Raw genomic sequence first — 21333 nt, 5'->3', positions numbered from 1 at the left:
TGAGCTGTGGAAAGACTTACTCCTGACTAAAATGTAAATTTCCTTTATCCTCTATTCCCTTTATCCTCTAGTTATCTATAACAATAAAAGCATAATATGCTAATTAGACCTGACAGCCTTCCGGCCGGTGCCGGCAGCGGGGGGGGGGGGGGGGGGAAGGCCTACCCCTACAAGAATTTCCGGCCTTGGGCCCCTAGGAAAAAAAAAAAATCAAAAATTATGTATCATAGGTCAAAACAGTTCTCTTTTATTCAAAAGAAAAGAGACTACTAAGGGATAAAATATATTCTGTACTAACAGCAAATATTTTTGTGAAAGTAATTCCTAGAGGAATAATATTGACTAATGCTTCAATTTAAACTAGGAATTTGCTAATAGACACTTTAAAAACACCCTGCAAAATAGAATTGTCTTATATGAATTGTTTTTCGCCATGCATATCCAGAACTATTTAAATACAAAAAATAAAAAATTTTCCTTAAAGGACTCCAATTACTGCTTGCCAGTGATATATGCAAGGTTCTTCTATCTAATTGGTTTACATATGTAATGATCCAGTATCTTCCAAAGGGTGTCACCTCCATTTTCTAATCATCAGCTTAATTTATTAAAATAATCAGCTTAATGTGTTAAAAATACTCAAAAATTTTGTGTACAGAAATATGATTCATTTAAAGTACTGAGTTAAATTTGTATTATATTTGGAGAAAACAATATACTATAAATAGGGAAAAATTAAAACTTGGTGTTACCTTCAAAAGGGAATACTGCTAATGTAATAACAATACTGACTATCAGGTCCGCAATTTTCTCTGGAACAGAGAATTCCACTATTCAGACATCTGAAATGTAACAGGTCAGTAGGTTTGCCTAGTCTTTTAGTTGTGAGTTTTATTTATGACTTTGTGAGGCCTGCAGTTTTTATATGCTCCACAAAACATACGGAAGGGAAATCTGGACATACACAAAAAATCATAGGAAGAATCTACAAGCCAAGGAATGCCAAAGATTGCCAGCCAACCACCGGAAAGTAGGTGAAAGGCCTGGGCAGATTCTCCCTCCCATCCCTCAGAAGAATCAATCCTGTTGATACTGTGACCTTGCTTCCAAAACTGTGAAACAATAAATTTCTGTTGTTTAAGCAGCCAGATTGTGGTACTTTCTTACAGCTGCCCTAGCAAACTAATACATGCAGTATGCCCAGAGTGTATATAGGATGGTTCATTAGGAGCTTATTCTATCAAACCAAGAGTAAAACTTACTTGTCTCAAAGTAAGTTCACGGTTCTATGCCTCTAGTGTTCTATCTATAAAATAGGGATAATAATAATATCTATCTCCTAGTATTGTTGGGAAGATTAAATCAGTTGATATAGCAAAGCCCTTAGAGAAAAGCCCATGGAACATGTATGCTGTCAATAGTTATCAGCTATTCTTGACCTTCACTCACTGAACTACATATGCCAGACTCTACGATAGGCTCTCTAGATACATCACCAGACAAAACAGATGCAAACTTGTACCTTTATGAAGTTCACAGTGTAGTGAGAGAATGCAGACAATAAAACAAATAAGCAAATGATGCAATATACTGGCCAGTAATAAGTTCCATAAAGAGAAATAAAGCAAAAAATGAAAAAAGGAAGGGCTGAGGTTGGGAATGGCAATTCTTGGTAGGTGGTCTAGAATGGCATCCGTGAATAAGGTATGGGATGAGCCATGTGTATACCTGGAAAAGAGCCATCCAAGCAGAGAGAACAGCAAGCGCCAGCGCCCTGAAGCAGGAGCCTGCCTGCAGTTCTCAATGAGCAAGAAGACCAGTGTGGCTGGAGCAGAGTGAGGCAGAGGGCAGTAGGAGATGAGTCAGAGACCTAACAGAGGACCAGGTTGTGCAGGTCCTTGAAAGACTTTGGCTATCACCCTGAGTGACATGGCATGTCACTGGAGACATTGGGCACAGGAGTGACATGATCCATGCATTTTTATAGGTTCTCCCTGGCCAGTGTGTAATAGGAGATAGGATCCTGGTAGGGGCAGGGAGACGGAAGGACAGAAACAGGGAGACCAGTTAGGAGGCTATTTCTGAAGTTCAGTCTGGAGATTACTAACCAAGCTCTAACAGGGTTGTTCTATGGAGTAGGTAAAATATAGACTACACATATTTTGACAAGAGAGGTAACAGATTTTCCTGTTGGAATAAATGTGAATTCTGAAAGGAAGGAGTTAAGAATGGACATTTGGAAGCTGAGATTTGGAAACTGAACAACCAGAAGTATGGAAGTACGTGTCCATTACCTGAACTGGGGAAGACTTTGGGAGAAATGGGTTAGGGAAGGAAAGAATGAAGTATTGTTATGGTTGTTCCACCTCTCTGCCTTCTTATCTTGCCATTATGATTGTTTTAATGAGAGGTAGCTTCATCAGTCCTTTCCTCTTTCTTCTTAGTTCCATCTCCTCTCAGCTTTCTTTCTTTTTTCCTAGCAGATAATAAATCAATGCACAGCACACCCTCCTATTCAGTCAGCTCATTACATCGAGCTGTCCTTTTCTACTGCAGTGAGTATTTAGTACAACCTTCTGTTCTGGGAACATAACCTTGACTCTCTCTACCCCTCTGTGTCTACAGTCACACCTTCTTTCTTATAGTATCTTTATAAAAGAAAATGCCTGTTTCTTCTTCTTTTGAAAATTTCATTTTTCTTTGCTTTTTTTCATTTTAGCCATGTTTCTTCCACTTACTCTGATTTCATTAATCCTCCCACCAATTCTTTCCCACTAACTACACTGCCTTCTCTTATACCCATGAATTCTCCAATGACTCCTCAACACCAAAATAAATCTCCTGACTGAGCTTCCCAGTTTATCCCTTTCCTCTGACCCTTAATTGAAACTCCTTGCTGTACAAGAGTCATGTGATGTCTCTGGGTCTTGGTTTGTTCCTTTGAAAAATAAAGGAATAAACTAGATTACAAATAAGAAAACATAGTTTGTTCTTCTGGATTGCAGACAAAATTAATAACATTTTTACAAAAAATCCTGCACACAGAGGTCATTTTTAATGCTTTTATTTAGCAAAAGTTCCAGGTTATTTTGAAATACATTAGACATCTATCCATTGAAGACAAGAGAGAGGTTATTCCAAAATATTATTCAATAGCCCTAAAATAATTTTGCCTATCAGAGCAAAAAAATCCACCCAAAAAGGTTTTTCTGTAATGGAAATTACATCACTTGACTTCTTAGGCATATCTATCTCTCTCTCTCTCTCTCTCTCTCTCTCTCTCTCTCTCTCTCTCACACACACACACACACACACACACACGCGTGCGCGCACACACACACACAAACACTCTAACACATACATACATAATTAGTTAGAAATATTTCATTTTTAAGGTTAAATTTCATACAACACATTATTAGTATAAAGGGGTTACTTAATACAATAGCTATCTCTAGTTCCTTTTAATAAGGGAGCTGGACTTCATATTACTCAATCTTGGGTTTATAAATCCAACTATAAAATTGAGGGAGAAATGTGTCTTGTCTAGCCTTCTCTGCCCAAATCAAATGCCACCTCCCCTGAGTCCAATAGTCATAAGACATCTTACTCTCCTCTGAACTCCACTGGAGCTCACCTTATATCCTTCTTACACCCCATACTTCCTAAATCAGACTCTCTCGTGTCTGTCAATAAATATTTATGAAAGGAAAGAGGAGCGGAAAAGTAAGTAAGCATCAGAGTTTAATAGGAAAAGTATGGGCTTTGAGTCAGACAAACCTAGCTTTGTATCTCATTTCATCTATTTAATCACCACGTATCCTACACAGTTGATTTAGCCTCTCAGGGCCTTAGTTTCCTGGTCTCCATAATGGAGATAACAAAGCCTCACTCATAGGGTACTAGGAAGATAAAAAGTGATAAGATGGTTAAACAGCTAGCACATAAGAGGCACCCAACAAAAGTTACATCCCCTCTCCCCGTTCTAGCATGGCATTCACAGTTCAATCCTGCATCATAGTTGATTGGACACAGGGCTGCTCCCAGGCTATGAGCTTTGGAAGGCAAAGTCTTGTTCATCTTTGTGTTTCCTGTAGAGTCTAGGGTAAGGTAGTGAGTTGCAAATTCTGGAGGTGCAGTAACTGCGTACTGTATTCAACTGAGTGTGGACCAGGATCGTTCCCAAGCTGGGGGACAATGATATATGGATTTGGGCTCTTTGGGCTTTTCTGATAATACAGGGTGGGCAAAAGTAGGCTTATAGTTGTTCATATGGAAAATAATACAATAATTAATAAATAATAACATAAGAATAAACTGTTTCATGTACTAGGTTTGCCCCACCCTGTATAGTTCCTCTTGTGAGCTACAGCTCAGGCCACTTTGGCCTTGAGACAGCCCACCATGTTTTAAAATAGGTTGTTCAAAATATACTCTCCTAAATTCTTTGGCAACTGATCAGAATGCTGTTCCATTTCTCACGGAAGAAACTGCTGCAGAAAATCAACCTTACTCTGAGATAGAGAAGCTGAATTCACTACAGTTTGCTGGCAAAACAAGTTGTGTTGAAAAAGCACTGAGTCAAATACACTCCAGTTCATCCCTGAATAGCCAGAAAACCTTGGGCAAGCTATCTATGTTCATTGAGCCTCGATCAAATAGAGACATTATAACTCTACTTTGAGTATTACCCAGGGTTGTGGGTAGATAAGGAAGGTGATGCCCTGGAACAGAACAGACTTTGAAGCAGGATGCAAAACAACGTCTAGAAAGCCATCAATTTTGGTCACATTGAGCTCTTACTTTGTCACAGTCCAGACTTCTACCATTATATCCATCTTTGGCAATTCACCAGCTCTCATTTTATAATCTCAGTATGAAAGTGTGTGTGTGTGTGTGTGTGTGTGCGCGCACATACACATACAAGTGATGAAATCTACATAACATCCTATCTTTCGTCTGAATGCCACGTTACAAGGCAGCAAGTGTCGTCATGACTTCATAATACAACAGATGCAGTGTCTATCACGCAAAGGGCTGGTCCGCTTGCCGGCAGCAGGAACTGCACGCCTTCCCTTTCTATCTGACGCTAGAATAACACTGCACAGCCCAGCCGCTTGTAGCTTTTCTCATGTGTCAGTCACAGCTTCCTTTGTAAAATATTTCAAAGGCGATACAGCTCAACCAAAGCGTAACAGAAAGTCAGCCCCAGACTAAAGGAGGCAGGTTGGGGGAGAAGCCAGCGATCTGTCTCTTCAGGTGGAATCTTTGTTCCTAGATCATTGTACTACTGTCACCCCAGCTTCCAAAGGCAATCAGGAGTGGGGGGAGATGGGCCACCTACACACTGCATATGGAAGAACGCACCTTCCCAAATTTCTGAAAAAAATCTTCTTGTGCCCGGGCCAATGCGTCTTCATCAATGTAGACCGCTGGCCTTTTGGCCACGAGGAAGTACTGCACCTTCCTCAGCTTCCAGCCCAACACGTAGTGGAGCCAGCCGCACACGGCCGCCGTGGACCGGCCGACCCCCGCGTTGCAGTGAACATACACGGTGTGTCCATTCTCCAGCAGCGCGTGCAGGAGACAGACCGCCTGGGGCAGCATCTGTACCCGGCCTGGGGTGGAGAAAGCACAGCACAGACATGTAAATAATGAAACCCCAACAGCGCCGTCAATAACTCCTCCAGCACCCCGTGAAGGCACAGTGCCCTGCCCGATGAGGCAGGGATAACACAGCCTGCTTCATTCCTTTCTTTGAAGGAAAAGGTGAGACACTATCAAATCCTGCTAATAATGGAGTGGAGGGGCCCTGCAGAGGCAATGGGCAGCTCTGTCACTTGATTTGGCTGCTCCTTTGAGAGACTTCTGCGTCCGCACCTATTTCCCCTAAAGAAAGGTTTACCGTTGCCTGTGGTCAGAAGAGCGGTTTTTACGTCTTCTGTTAGCATAGATCCAGCAGAGGTTTAGAGGATTTCAAAGAGGACCTGACAGGTCCTGTCACCTCAATTTCCTTTCATCCAAAAGGATCTTCCAGGTAAATGTAAAACAGAATTAGTCCATCCCGATTAAAGAAGTCAACCTTACTCATTCAACATGTGCTAGTTTCCATTTGTCCAATGAAATGACTAACTTATTAATTGATACACGTGGGATATTGGATAAATTGTTCATTTATTCTCTCATGGTGCAGTGTGCATTAAAACTAATTCAGTTTTTCCTTTCCTGGGCAATTATGATTATAGTTATTGCAGCTTCGTGACTACCTTTTCGATTACAAGATGATTTAGATGTCTTCTTTGCCATGGAGAGAGGATATGTATGCTCTGCAGAGGCCTGTTCTAAGAGATCCCCCTAAAATGACCACATTCCTGGATGCTGCAGTTTCTTCTGCTTACAGGTTCTCAGTGAAAGATATTTCGTGAATTTGGGGGAAGAAGGTCAGTGGAAATTACTTCAAAAATGGATGAAAGAGGGAAATACAGAGTCCATGGAAATACAACTTCCTATCTATGATTTGACCTCTCCAGTTACTCTCTGTCCTCAACCACAGAGACACAACGTGTGGTGTCCTCTGAGAGCCACAGTCTCACACTGCCAGCCCACAGGAGGACCAGAGAGGTGGGAAATGATTTTCCTGCAGATTTCACCGGGGCCCAGAAGTCTCCCAGGAGAGTCACTCAGACTTCCCTCCTTAGCTACACCCTTATAATGCAAGTCTTGAAAGTCCCACACAACACACTGTAGTCAGGCATCAGCACCTGAGAAGGGCAGATATTACCAAAGACCTGGTCATGGCCTGAAGGCCCCCTCAGTTACCACTCTATCCAGGGGGCCTACCTTAGCTTCCAGCTGGGAGACAGGAGCAGAAAATATACATGAAACCAGGACAATATCTAATTTTGCTGCTGGTGCTCTTCTAACCCCTCTTACTATGGGGATCTAAAGAGCAGTTTGGAGATGTTTTAACTGGAATTCCTTTAGGCAGGGTATACTCTGCAATTCTGGGGGGGGGAGGGGCCGTCTCTTTTCGTGCTGGCTACCTGGTCCCTGAGGGCATCTAAATTGGAGGCACGCCAGCTCCTACATGTCTTGGGATTTCTCTGAGTCCAAACTGAGCCATAGCTTTGATTGATGTACAGCTCTGTGCTCTGCTCTGAGGTTACACCTGGGTGGGCCTGCCATGCAGTCAGTTGTTTACGGCACTCTCCCAGAGGCAGATGAGGGAAGGACAGTAGCTTAAGACCAGAGGCTTTGGCATCTGGCTGGCTGGGTTTGAGTGGCCATGACGGAATGATCTTTTTAAACCTTTGTGCCTCAGTTTTTTCAGATATAACAGGATAATAACAGTCCCAAGCTCATTGTTGCTAAGAGGTGGTGTAAAGGAGCTACTGCCTGCTCAGTACTTAGAACAGCACATGGCGGGAGAAAGGTAGGAAGAGCTGCCATCTAACAGCTCCTGCTGGCCCCCATGCTGTCAATCTATCAAATGCCCAGTCTGTCCCTGCACCCCACCCGCCTGGTCATGCTCTGCCTACACCCCTGTGTGAGAGCCACGTCTGGCCAGGGGTTGAGTACCTCTGCTACCAACCCTATAGGGGCCAGCTCTGCCCAATGCACCCACATTGCTCTTCTTGAAGACCATTCTAGGGAGCCTTAGCTAAAATGTAACCCAACGAGGAATAAAAGCTCACGTAACAAACCCAATGTCAACCAGAGCCCTGATCTTTATGTTTTGTGTATTTTGGCTCCATGTAGAATTTAATTTGGTAAAAAGTTTTCATTCCCCAAAACAATTATACCTAAAGGCAAGACAGAAATGCAGATTTTTAAAATGTAAAATAGTCAACATTTTAAATGTTGGCAACTAAGGTGAAACATTCTTTTGGAACTCACAGTAGGCCTTGGCTCTCAGTAGATGTTCAAAAGGTCTTAGGTAAGTACATGAATTAAAACAAAATAAAACAAAACCCAGTAACACCAACTTGATCTGACACTCTAATCTAACTTCGGGCCGCACCTCTTCCAGGCTAATCCAACTCTGAAATGACCAAAAGCTTCCCGAAATCATGCAATGACAAGCAAAGGTGGTGAGAAGGGGGACAAGGGTATGTTGGGGAAGACTGAGGCATTAGGGCCTGAAATAAGTGGGGGGCCCTAATGATATCCAAGGTTTACCTAAGGCTGGCCCTGAAAGAATCACTCCTGGCACAAACTTTCAGCCTTTCCAACACATGCACACACACACAATCTTTCCTTTCTCAATACAGGGGCAGACTGATGGCTGAATATATTATTGTTATTATTTTACTATATTTTCTTTTCCACCTTTGCAATGTAATATAGATAAGAATCATATTGTCTATAACATCCTTTGGTACAAACTTAAGGACTTGGGACTAATACACCCCAACTTGGTGACTTTTCAAAGCACATTCATCCCCATCATCTTATTCTACTGTTATAATCCTGTAAAGTAGAAATTATCATCCCCACTTTCCAAATGCAGGAACTAGTCTGCCCCATATCACACAGCCATGCTGGGTGACGAGGCTCGAGCCAGGGCCTGTGGCTCCAAGGCCAGGGTCGTTGCCTCATGGCAGAGCTGAATGCCATGTGTTGAGTCAGAGGCCAGAACTCAGACTGTGACAACGGGTAGCTGAGGACTCGGCAGCACACTAACTCGTGTGGGAGTCCAGGCAGACCATTTGTTATCCAAGCACTGCCCTGACAGAGGGCAGAACACAAGCAGTTTTCCTGTGAAGGAAAACTGAATCTTATGAGCACACTTGTTTTTTCTTGGTGGACGCTAGATTTGGGAGCTTTCTGTTTTTTTAGGTGAAAAACACAAATCAAATTATTAAAAAAAAAGAGAGAGAGAGAAAACCTAACCAATCCATTTGTATATGACAAAATGTACAAGATAAGGATCGATGGCACAATTGATTGGAACAGGTCGGTCCTAACAAACTGTCTTCTTTCTCAGGCGTTCGCTGACAGCATGACCAGTATGTGGCTCAAAACGTTTTCAGATGGATTTTTCTCTGAAGTTCTAGAAATATTCAGCAGAATTAATCTATATGTTTACTGTGCTAATACTTTGAGCCACGGACATGGAACTTTTGGTCAAAAATTCCTCAGGGACTCCAAAATGGTCATTAACCCTTCCATGATTCCCCAGGTTATGCTGAACCAAAAAAAAAAAAAAGAACTCTATGTAGCCTTGGGGTTTAGCCTTTTTCAAGGGGGAGCTTTCATTTGCTGTCACTTCGTGTAGTCTGTGTGGAAGGTGCTCCACGGCTGTGACTGGGACCCCCAGTCACAGGGGGATGATCTTATCTGTCCCTGTTTCCCAGCAGCACCCGTGTCACATCACAATTCTCTCTTCACAAAGGCAGACCCCCAAAAGGTTTAAATACAACTATGGTGGATCTTAGGGAAGAGCATGCAAATCCCCAATCAGTCAGCAGGGACTTCAGGTAATCAGAGCATGGGATGGCTTCATAAAGAGCCAATGGGATGCGTGTATATCGTCTAGTTTACCTTCTTTTCCACCTTTGCAATGTAATATAGATAAGGTTCGTATTATCTAGAACATCCTTTGGTACAAACGTAAGGACTTGGGACTAAGTTGAAACTTATTTCAACTTCTCTGAGCCTCATCACACATAATATCCCAATGGGATAACAATGCTATAAAACCAGAATCAAAGAAGCGAAAATCCAAATGCTCTCTGGAAGCTATTGGCACTCTAACAATTTCTTCTGTTTTGAAACCGGAGAAACAAGCTGGACAGGACAAATATGACCTAGATTCAACCAGTGCTCTTCTGTGCAAATGAGGGGTTTTTTCCTCCCTTGGAAAAAAGACAAAGCTTATGTGGCTAACTTAAGCTTCTTTGGATCAGCGTTACCAAGAGCAGTAACCAAACTATCCCGTCCTTAAGGAACAAAAATTATACCTCATCCTCAGAGATAGCTCAGTTCACACACAGACCCACAAAGGGATCCAGCTCAGCCAGCAGGACCACCTGAGATTCATAAGGAGCCAATGTGGCCACATGCCAGGAAACCCGATTCTCAAGGTCTTCTGTCCCCACCCACATCATTAGCTACTTCCCTGGCAACCCATGACTCTGCCTAATTCCACCTAAAGATGCAAATGACAGATTGAAAGTGTGGCGGTCTGCAGAATGTGTGCGAAGAGTTCATGTGGGCATGTATGGTGTCTGGAGCAATGTTCTGAGTCAGACCGTTCTGAAATCCAGCTGTGTCTCTGTTCTTTACCTGGGCCGGGTTACTTAAGTTTTTTGTACCTCAGTTTTCTCCTCTGCAAAATGGAGATAACTAATTGTCCCAACTCTGGTTATGAGAATTAAATGAGTTAATGCAAGCAATTGCTTAGAAGAGTGTTTGATACATATGGACTTTGGGGGGAAGAGGACTGATAATAGAAACGTTTCCTCCCTAGGCATCAGGATCTTTCTTCTTTCCCCAGAATAGTGTTGACCAAACTCCCTTAGCCTGTGCCATTTTCACAGCCCTCTGCTGCCCCCTGCTGACATCTAGTTCATGTTACTAGTGTAACTCGGTTCTCTTGGCTTCAAATAGCTCCATTCCTTTTCTACAAGAACCCTCTTCTCCCACCAGGCTGAAATATAGACCATTCCTCTAAAATCCCACACCTCTGTACTTTGGCCTATGCTTTCTGCCACCTGAAATGACAAGTCACTCATGTCACCTGCCTGCCTGTTCTTCACACCATAACTCTCCTGGAGCACATCACTCATGCCTCTCATCACATTCCTTCTATACTGTAGTCCTGAACATGTCTTCTTGCTCCTTACCATTACATAAAAACTATGTCTGTTTCCCCAGCAGCACCCATGTCACATCATAATTGTCTCTTCACAAAGACAGGCTCAGCCAGTACTTGCGCAATAAATGCAGCCTCATGATCACAAGCCTTCCCTGAACTTTATCCTTCTCATTCTCTCTCACTTTAATGTTGCAGTTACCGCCTAACTGGTGTCCCGGATTCACTCTGGGCCCACCCAATCCGTTCTCTACTTTGCAATCGAAGTGCACTTCTAGAGGAAAAGAAAATGATTACTTGGGCAACTCCCAGCCAGTTCTTTGCACTGCTTTCACCACTTTAGGGAAAAGTCTCAAGTCCTTATTATGCCCAAATCCCGCAAGACTCACTTCCCTCACCCTCTGATCTGCAGCCCACGAGCCTATTTTCAGTTCCTACAACCCTCTATGCTCTTCTGCAACAGGGATTCTTCGACAGCTGCTCCCTGTGCCTGGGAGCCTCACCGCTGACCCCAGCCCTCTCTTCAGATCTTAGTTCAAACACTGCTTCCCCGGATCCTTCCCTGACTGCCCTTCCTGAGTCTGACTGTCTGTGCATACTCTCATAGCTATATCCATGTATCTTCCTAACAACAACAACAAAACACATCCGTTTTAATTTCTATTTGTAGTCATTTAATAGGATTATAAGCCCTATGAGGGCAGGAGTTGTCCTGCCTCTCTTTGCTGTTGTATTCTCAGTCACCAGTACCACATACACAGTAGATATGCAATAAATACATGTTTAATGAATTAACAAATCAAAGACCCATGCTAAACAGAATATCAACCAAGTTATCAAAAAATACATATTAAATGTTAAACCTAAACCCTTTTCTTTATTCCATTTCTATTATTCATATTTAGGTCAATCAATTATAGACAGAAAGGTAGGCTGGCAGATGGATAGATGATAGATAGATAGATAGATAGATAGATAGATAGATAGATAGATGATAGATAGACAGGCAAGGGCTTCTCTGAAACAAATTTCACAAGGAGCCAACATGATTCTGATGCTTACCTTCAGTGCTCATATCTGGAGTTGGCATCCAGATGTAGACCAAGCCTTCTTCCTTGTATAGCTTAATCATAGTGTCTGGAGTCATGGGTTCTGGGTAGCGATTACAGCCTGAGGAATTCTGTACAATATCCCATTCAGTCTGGAAATTCATTACAGCTGTAATCCCCAATTCATGCTTCAGTTTGATGGTTACGTGTTCCACTTGGCGAGGGCAGCTACCCAGCCAGATATTTGGTAGAATTCTAATGAGAACATACAGAGTCAACTATTACTATTGTGGCTATGGTTTGAGATTTGAGAAGCTGCATAAAGCATGTAGTATTAAAGTGCGATTTTATTCACCTCAGGATACAGGTCAAGAATATATCTGGTTCCCCCTTCTTATTTTCACTTTTTCTGTGTAGACCAATCATGTAGACAGAATAAGACTATATAACGCATTAGTATCTTAAATCACATCCAAGAGTCAGATAAAAATTTGTGTTTAAAGGGAGTCACGATTAACCATTTATACTCCACCCAGAACGGGTTGTGGGTGTTTAGAGGTAATTTGTCTCTCTTCCAGTTTTATTGTTGGTGGCTCACTGAGGACAAATCAAGAAAATCTGCACTCTATTTTCTGAGATAAAAAGGAATCTTCTAGAAGTACCATTGGGTAGAAATGATTATCTCTTTTTCTCTCCTTTTACTTGTTCTTTTTTTTTTTAGTATACTAAGTAATGATAATAAAGGCAGATAGATGTTAACGACAACACTAGTGAATGCACAATAAATGTAAGTGGACTTTATGTCTAGCTATTGTAATTTACTAGTACTTATTTTAGTAATTTCTTTCGTATTGCAATGGTTATTCAGATAATTTTTCATTGCTCTGTGTATCCCTCATTTAAATTCTGCAGAGAGAAGAATATTCATCCTCTATTTTTTATGAAATCTAGCTTGTTTTTTGCCTTTTAGCTGTTGTTGTCATTGTAGATGTTAAGGTAACAAGCCAACTGACTAATCTCAAATGTGGCTATTCTCATTCCATCCTCAATGAAATATCCTCCAAGATCCAGCATTGTCTTTTTAAATCTTGCATCCTACTTACCCTCCAGGAGAGAATAAACCAATTTTTTATTGTTGCTTGGGTTCTAAATCTAATGGGTTATTAGGAATTTCCTTATGGATTATTGTGGAAAAATAAAGGGGATACAATTTTAAAAAGAGAAAAAGTGAGAAACCCAGGAAAGACTTAATGGTACTATGAAGAGGGGAATAGGACCCAAAGGCTTTTCCACTTTAAATCCTGACTGTAAAGAATTCTCAGAGATTCCATGGGGCCCAATGGGCTGAGAGAAAGAGCATCAACAGACGCCCTTTTAGCATGCCCCAGAGCTGTGCCTGACCAGGACACATTGCTCTCTCAATTGTTAGTCTTTGCAGGAATGGAAACTTCATAACCCCTGGGTCACTGTCCCTTCCCTCTGGCTGATGAGTGAGAATAGAAATCTACCTCTATCTATATGTTCCATTCTCCCTTCCATTATCCTTTAAAAATTCCTCCTCCAATAACCTGCTGGATGCCTAGTAGCTAGCAGTGCTAGGCTGCCATACTTACACTTTGGGGTTTAACCTAGGATACTAAAGTACCCTAAACTGAAAAAGAGGGGCGTGGACACTTCAGTTATATAACCAAGAATTACAGCCTTTGAACAACAATGGATTTTTGTTGGCAAAATCTTGAAGTGCACTGGTAAAATATTAAAACATAGATTCATGATAGGGGAGCTGAATTCCAAACGTTACCCCGAGTTCACTTGAATATTTTGTCATTAGAGTGGGTATTACTTAGTATTTAGCTAGTAAATAAATTCCAAATAAAATGGCTAGCGTGCAAGATTTACATAAAGACCAAAAAATAATTCATAGAGATTTACAACAGGTAAATAGGGACATTTGCGCCCACTAAAATAAGAAATCAGAATCCCAAACCAGAGTCAGTGCATAGAATCATGTTGTGTTGCTTAGAAAGGTATTATCCTATCATTTCATTCAGCCATGCTCTACAAGTATATTTAAACTAACTGTGAACCTTGGGAAATTCAGAATAAGTCAAAGGTAAACAGATCCAAACTTGGTACTTTAACATACATATTTCCCACATCCATTTTCTAATGGAAATAAGCCCTTGAAATACACACTCACACATTCTCACCACACATATAAACACCAGTTTCTGTATCAGATTATTTCCAGCTTTTTTAGAACATAATTAATTCTTCCCCTAGAAATGCCAAAAGTCAGAGTCTTATTTAAGAAACAAATATAAAACAACTCCTGATTTTTTAAGCAAGATGTTCCAGACCTAGGAGATAGATAACTAAAGATAAATTCTAAAAACAAGCACTGTATTGAAGGATAGAGAAAGATATAAAGTAAATTTACTAAACCATTATATGAGACATTTAGACAAAATACTGGGCTTGTTAAAAACACACAAATCAATGGAGGCTGCTTAATCAGACAGCTAAAGTGCAGTTTGTTGGCTCTAACAGTAGGTGATATATTTCTAGTATATGATAAACTGAAAGTAATAAGATGCATGATTTGCTTTCTAAATAGTAATTAAACTCTTACTTATCCATTCAAAAGAGAATAATTTGATGCCATCAAAAGTTAAGTTTTACACATTCCATCTTAGTTTTAATTTTCTTTTGGTGTCCATTATACTTTGAACAATTTTTTAAATCAGGAATTTTTCAAAAGGTGAAAAGAAACTTGTTGAAGTATGGAATTTAGGGAATAAAAATTTTGTATAAAGGTAGTTTTAATGCAAGACATACCAAACTTCAAAGATATAAAAATGGAACAAAATATATAGCTTATATTGTCAATTACACTGTAAAACTTCCAGCAGATTATTTTATGAGTAACTTACTATTGAGTTTTTATCAGAGCTTTCTGTCAACTTCACTATAGATTATTTGGAAAAGTCAAAGGGAGTTCATGGTACCAAATGGGTATTGACACTCAGCCAGCCCAGGACAGAAGCTCCCAAACCTGGTGCTTTTATAAAAACTGCTATTACCAGGCTCTACCCCAAAAGTACTCATAAAATGGCTCTGGAGTGAGGTCTAAAACTCTGTGGATTATTTTCCCTTAGAAATTAGCCAGAGTATGTACGTTACCAGCTCAGCAGATCCCAATAAATATGTAAGAGAAGCTTACATATTTGGTATATAGATCTCAATACCTTTTAGTAGAAGTACAAAATATGGAAATGAGAGGATGTGGACTTGCTCAACTCAACACACATGTATATCTAAATTTAAGTCCTTACCTTCCTCCCAAAACAGTTTCAAAAATGCAACTGATTCTTAGAGTGAGGAAAGGGAACTGTCTGTTAGGAAAGAGTAGTTTTGAGAAAATATGCCCATGTGTTTAATGCGTCATTTCTTCTAAAAAAAAGTCAAATCAACTGCTGAGTCATGACAAATATTTAATACTAGAGGCCCATTGCATGAAGAGATTCGTGCAATAGGCCTTCCCTTCCCCTGGATGCCAGCACCGGTTTTCCTCTGGCACCCAGGACCTAGGCCTTCGCTGCTCCGGCCAGAGCCTTCAGTCTTCGCTCCGCCACTTCACACCTACGTATGCAAATTAACTGCCATCTTTGTTGGGTTAATTTGCATACTCTCCTGATTGGCTGGTGAACGAAGCGAAGGAATGGTCAATTTACATGTTTGTCTATTATTAGGTAAGATAGTTATATCCATTAGGAATGTACTTTTGTAGAAAAAAAAACTATTTAACCTGGGTTTTGACAATTGCCACTCTGATCCAACAAGATTGGACTTAAATAAAATTCTCCCTAGAAATATTACAATGTAGCTAATGACCACAGGAAAGAAATGCATGGCTGACATTTCTGGAACCTTCTTCAACTGCAAATCAAAACCAATTTTATCCGAGTAAACCTAAATTTGTGGTTCCAGGTAGTCAGATCACAGTACTACCCCGTTTGCTCCACCTGTCAGGCTAGGGCCAGTGGTACAATGGCTACTGAAGCATATGAATCCAAGCCAGCTTGCTACATCTCAGCTGTCAGTCGAAGGAGGCCTAGCTGGCAATAATGAGCACATCAGGCAGAACGTGCATCCACTCACTTTGGGGAAAACAAACAAAACATGGGGTATTGGCAAGAGGAGCATGAAAAAGACAAGAGATACCAGGAAATGAGACCATTATATGGACTCCACATCACAGGCTTCATCACTAAAGGCCAGAGAAGTGGCAGAGTAACCTTTTCCTGAAGGTGAGCATTAGCATTATTTTTGTCCACAGGGGAAAAAATTAGGAAAACCACAAGAATGATGAGATCGATGTATGGACGTAGGTTTTTGTTTATTTCTTATCACACCAAGAGACCACAATTATTGAATTGCAGTGCCCTCTTCTTAGCCATACAAACACAGCACCATTTCAGAGATAGAAAAAGATGGATTTTGCAGAGATTCTTCACAAGACCCAGTTGAGAGTATATATATTAAAGAAAATTAGCACATTTCCTAAGTTAGATAATTGTGTTACATTTACCTTATTTAATATTTTATGGGCAATTTGATGTGAAATTAAAATGTGATCTGGCTTTTAAATAATGGGTCAGGGGAAAAACATCTATCATTCCTATAATTTAGATCTCATTAGTGAGAAAGCAGGAGAAACATTAAAAGCAATTCCCAGTGAACTCCGAGCTTCATTAGCACATAGAGCTCCTTCTGCAGAAAATGTGTCCTCTGGTGTTGTTTTAGGTAATTAATGCCAAACTTCTAACCCAAAAGGGTGCTTGTCACAGACTCCAGCAAAGGCTGGACAACTGCTCAAAGACAAATTCCAATTTAGAGAGTGATACTAATTAACTTCTTTATTTCAAAGAAAGAGTGTTATTATAGTTTGCTTATGAATCATAGACTATTGTGTATACATAGCACGTGCTCTATAATTCTACAAATACATATGACTAATGTTTGATTGCGGGGCCCAAATTGTTCTTTTATAAATGCAGTCACTTTCTTTTATTTTTTAGACATGCTATGTAGTTTATAACCACATGAAGCAAATATTTTTGACGTATGTAATTTATTTTCTATATTATAAAATGCCATATAATTAAATTAATTATAAAGGTCTTCAATGGGTTGAATTGTGTTTTCCCAAATTTTCTGTGTGGCAGTCCTAACCTCAGAATGTGACCTTATTCAGAGATCTGTCTCTCAGAGGTAATTGGGTTAAGATAAAGCCATTAGGGTAGGCTCTGATCCAATATGTCTGCTGTCTTTATCAGAAGGGAAAGTTGGACACAGACATGTATAGAGAGAGGACAATGTGAAGATAAAGGAAGAAAAGGGCCATCTACAAAGCAAGAGGCTGGAACAAGTCCTTCCCTTACAGCCCTCAGAACAAATCAACCCTACAGATACACTGATCTTGGACCTTTAGCCTCCAGATTTTGAGACAACAAATTTCTGTCATTTAGGCAACCCAGCTTATGGCACTTTGTTATGGCAGCCCCAGGAGATGAATACAAGGTCTAAACATTCAGACTTAAAATATGTACATTCAATCATCCAGACTCTTCAGGTATCCCCACATCAGGTATACTTGAAGTAAAGCATTTTAGCAGATAGTTTTCACCTTTCATCCTGATGTATGGAATTCTACAAATATGACTAATGTTTGATTGTGGTGCCCAAATTGTTCTCTTATACACAATACTACCCACTCTCCTTAACTCGCGTCCTTCAATCCATCACCTGAGCACCTCCAGCCTGGCTGGACTACCTGGCTTCCTTCCTGATCTGATGTCTCAGTTCTAAAGTTCTGAGGTGTCTAGTTTTGATAAATACATTAGAATTACCTGAAATGTATAAGTGCACATTCTCTCAGACTCATAACTCCTTAAGACTCTTAGTCCCAGAGAGTTTGGCCTTCTCGTTTTGGGCATTTATTGCCCTGAAATATGGTTTATATGCCATATTGACAGATTCAAGTAGTAAATAAGGCAACTAGCACACATCACTTTCTTAAAATCAATCACAAGGTAACACAAAGATTGAGACAAATAGCTAGGATAGTAGGCCCAACTGGTTTTCTTGACACAAATGTCAACAAAACATTCCAATAAAATATCATCCTGGCATAGTAACTTTGTTTCCAATGTTTAGCATTCCTTGAAAGAGTACAGTGTCATGTTTAATATTTTTTTCTAATAATAAATTTAAAAGGATTTGTTTGAAATTAATCTCTTGTATAATGAATTGGGAACCAAAGAAGATCAAGAAACTGATAAAAATTAAACATTTGCACTTTTTGGTATTTGTTTTAAAGTCATTTTGTCTATTAAATGAACACAGAGTGATATGCCTGCTTTGTGCCAGGCACCCAACAAGCAATGGTGAGGGAGACAGTCATGGTATGCCCACATTTGAACCTACATTCTTTTAGGATGACAAGCAATAAGCAAGTAAAGACACAAAATGTATAAAATTTATGAAATTAAATTGTAATATGCTCTCAATGACATAAACAGGGAGTTAAAATAGAGAACCACAGGGGAGCTAGACTTCAGATAAAACAATCAGGAAGTTCTTCTCTGAAGGTGACATTAAAGCTGAAACCTGACTTAGGAAAATGAGGGCGAGAAGAGGGAGTTAGGCTTTAAGAACTAAGAGACACCTAGAGGCATGGAGTGAGGTGAACAAGGAAGGAGTGTGGCATGAGACAGAGAAAACCATGGTAGGCCTTACTGATGTGCTAGGAAATTTGTATAATAATATAAAAACAATGAAAAACCAATGAAGGATTTTTAAGCAGAGCAGTAACATGGGCTTATTTTAGAGTTTTTAAAAGATGACTGGCTGTTAAGGGGAAGAGGGACGACCTTTTGGATAGCGATGGTTTGGAATACAGTTACTGGTGCAGATAAAAGTGGGCTAACTCCAATGTACTTTAGGGGTGGAGCCAACAGAACTTGCACATGAATTGGATGAAAGGTTTCAGGGAAAGTAAAGATCAAAAATGACCACAAGTTTACTAATATGGTATTATAATCTACAATTTCTTAACCAGGTCTACCCTCAATGAAGCTTATGTATCTAGGTTTCTTTGCTATATATTTTTACAAGTTTCAGATTAACTACCATTTTATTTACTAACCATCATGCTAATGGCAGCCATATGCTTAAAGTCTTTTTTTTCTTAAAAAGATATCAAACTATTCAAACTTCCTTTTACTTTTCCACTCAGATCTTTATTTCTATAATGCAAATGTTAATAAGGTAGGGTTTTTTTAATTGATGTAAGGAATTTGTACACAGGATATGTTGCCCATCATTTAGATTTAACTCATATTGAAGAAATTTCCACTATAGACAATGGAATTAGTTTATTTATTTAATCAATTTTACCAAACAGATTTTTTAAAATGTATTCATTTCACTTATGGGTCTTTATTTCAGCTCTAAAACAAAAATAAATTTAGGGGAAAAACGGTTGAAAAATGAAAAAAAATCGTTATTTTCTTCTTTTTTAACAGTAATAATTCATCATTCTCAATCATTTCATTTATTGAAATACAAGGAATTCCTAGTGTGAAGGGGGATTCTATTAAATACTCTGAGCCACAATAGCTGTTTTCACTATAATTTTATTGACCAAAACATCATTTTAGATAGTCCTAAGGTTATACTCATCTAAGCCAGTGCTTCTCAAATATTAATGCACAAACAAGTCATCTGGGGATCATGTTAAGATGTGTATAGTCATTCTGTCAATCTAGGTTGGAGCTGAGATTCTGCAATTTCACAAGTTCCCCTCCAACACCAATGCTACTGGCTCTTGGAACACACTTTGAGTAGCAAGGAATACTTTTATAATGCTATTTAATCGAAATATTATTATTATAGTATTATACAAGATAGTTCAATACAATTCATAATGCTCAGGTGCCCTGACAAGTAACTAAATAAGATCTGCTAGAGCAAACAAAAGACAACCATTTGATCTGTATTGTTGATGCTATATTAGAGGCCTCATGTCAACCATGCAGGGATGCTTGCTATTTAAAAAAAATTCTGATTACAGAAAATTTTAAAATCCCCTTATCCCTCTTTCTTTATTTCCCATCTGCAAGAAGCCAAATGGCTATGTTCACAAAATGACCTTCCTTAGTTCTAAAACATTCCTCTTTTTTCCTTGTTTACGGTGCTCATTGGCCTCTCGATAGGAACCTGAAATTCCCTTTAGTGTTATATTTTAAAATATGCAGTTTGAGATTTTACATAGGGATCTGAAAACTGGGAAAAATACACACAAGACTTGAAATTTATGGGACACCAAGGAATTTAAATGGTTGAGAACTCTGATGCAGTTAGTAATGCTGCATTCAAGAGTGTCAGAAATTCGATAAGGTTCCAGAAAGACACAAAATAAACACCTCCTCTCCCCTTTGAGATGTGAGTAGGGAACAAAGAGAGATGTATAACTGAAGAAAATACTGTGATATTGGGACCTACACAATCCCTGGGAAATTTTGCTCGTTTCATTCAGTCGGGAGTCAGGCCACATAGAGTGTATTTTATGATCTCCAGAGAGAAGCCAGGATAGCCAATAAACCCTTCAATGAATGTGCAAATCAAAGAGGCCTGTTTTCTTAAGTTACCACAGATCCTGCGGACCCATAGATATGGGAGAACAAGACAGGTTCAGTAAAACTTGATCTACTTATGTTCTTTCTAACTAGGAAAGGTCTTAAATAAATAGTCGGCCATGTATTCCAATACAACTCACAAAGAGAATTAAGTACCAATCATATGCAAACTATCACTGTCATGTTTAAATAGGTAAATATCAAATAACCCTAATCATCATGAGATGGCATTCACTAATATAGTGCTCTTATATGTACTTAATTCATTCTGGCAAGACCTTCACAATACAGTTTTATTTAAGATCGTCCATTCCACTGAGCATACATAGCTTCTAGTCACTGAAGTGTTTAATTGGTACAAATTGGTCTTAAATTTTTTAAGCTAAAATTCCTCTTCCATGTTTCATAGCCCAGGACATTGTCATCTCCACCTTTCACTATGCAAGTGCTTAAATATTTTCAAGATTTTTCAGGAAAGTTATTCTTTTTTTTATTATTATTATTTCTTTTATTTATTTTTTTATTGCTTAAAGTATTACAAAGAGTATTACATATGTCTCCTTTTTTTCCCGCCCTTGACAATCCCCTGGCCTCCCCTACCTCCCAGTGCCTTATGTCCATTGGTTATGCTTATATGCATGCATACAAGTCCTTCGGTTGATCTCTAACCCCTCCCTCCTGCCCCCCCAACCCTCCCCGGCCTTCCTGATGTAGTTTGATAGTCTGTTCGAGGCTGCTCTGCCTCTGAGGAAAGTTATTCTGCATT

At 39.7% G+C, this 21333-nt stretch overlaps 1 protein-coding gene across 1 annotated transcript in view; it reads right to left on the bottom strand.

Moving 5' to 3' along the window:
- Nucleotides 1–3089: 3089 nt before the first annotated feature.
- The window catches only part of EPM2A (EPM2A, laforin glucan phosphatase), a 39607-nt gene continuing 21363 nt past the window's right edge, over nucleotides 3090–21333 (bottom strand). Inside the window, exons 3-4 of the mRNA XM_023750095.1 lie at nucleotides 11879–12120; nucleotides 3090–5618 (exon numbers count right to left, since the gene is read on the bottom strand). Of these exons, the coding sequence (XP_023605863.1) occupies nucleotides 5341–5618; nucleotides 11879–12120 (520 nt within the window). The 3' untranslated portion in view covers nucleotides 3090–5340. The remainder of the gene's footprint in view (nucleotides 5619–11878; nucleotides 12121–21333) is intronic.

Source organism: Myotis lucifugus, unplaced genomic scaffold (assembly GCF_000147115.1).
Source record: "Myotis lucifugus unplaced genomic scaffold, Myoluc2.0 scaffold_11, whole genome shotgun sequence".
Lineage (NCBI taxonomy): Eukaryota > Metazoa > Chordata > Mammalia > Chiroptera > Vespertilionidae > Myotis > Myotis lucifugus.
This window is presented reverse-complemented; position numbering and strand designations above follow the sequence as displayed.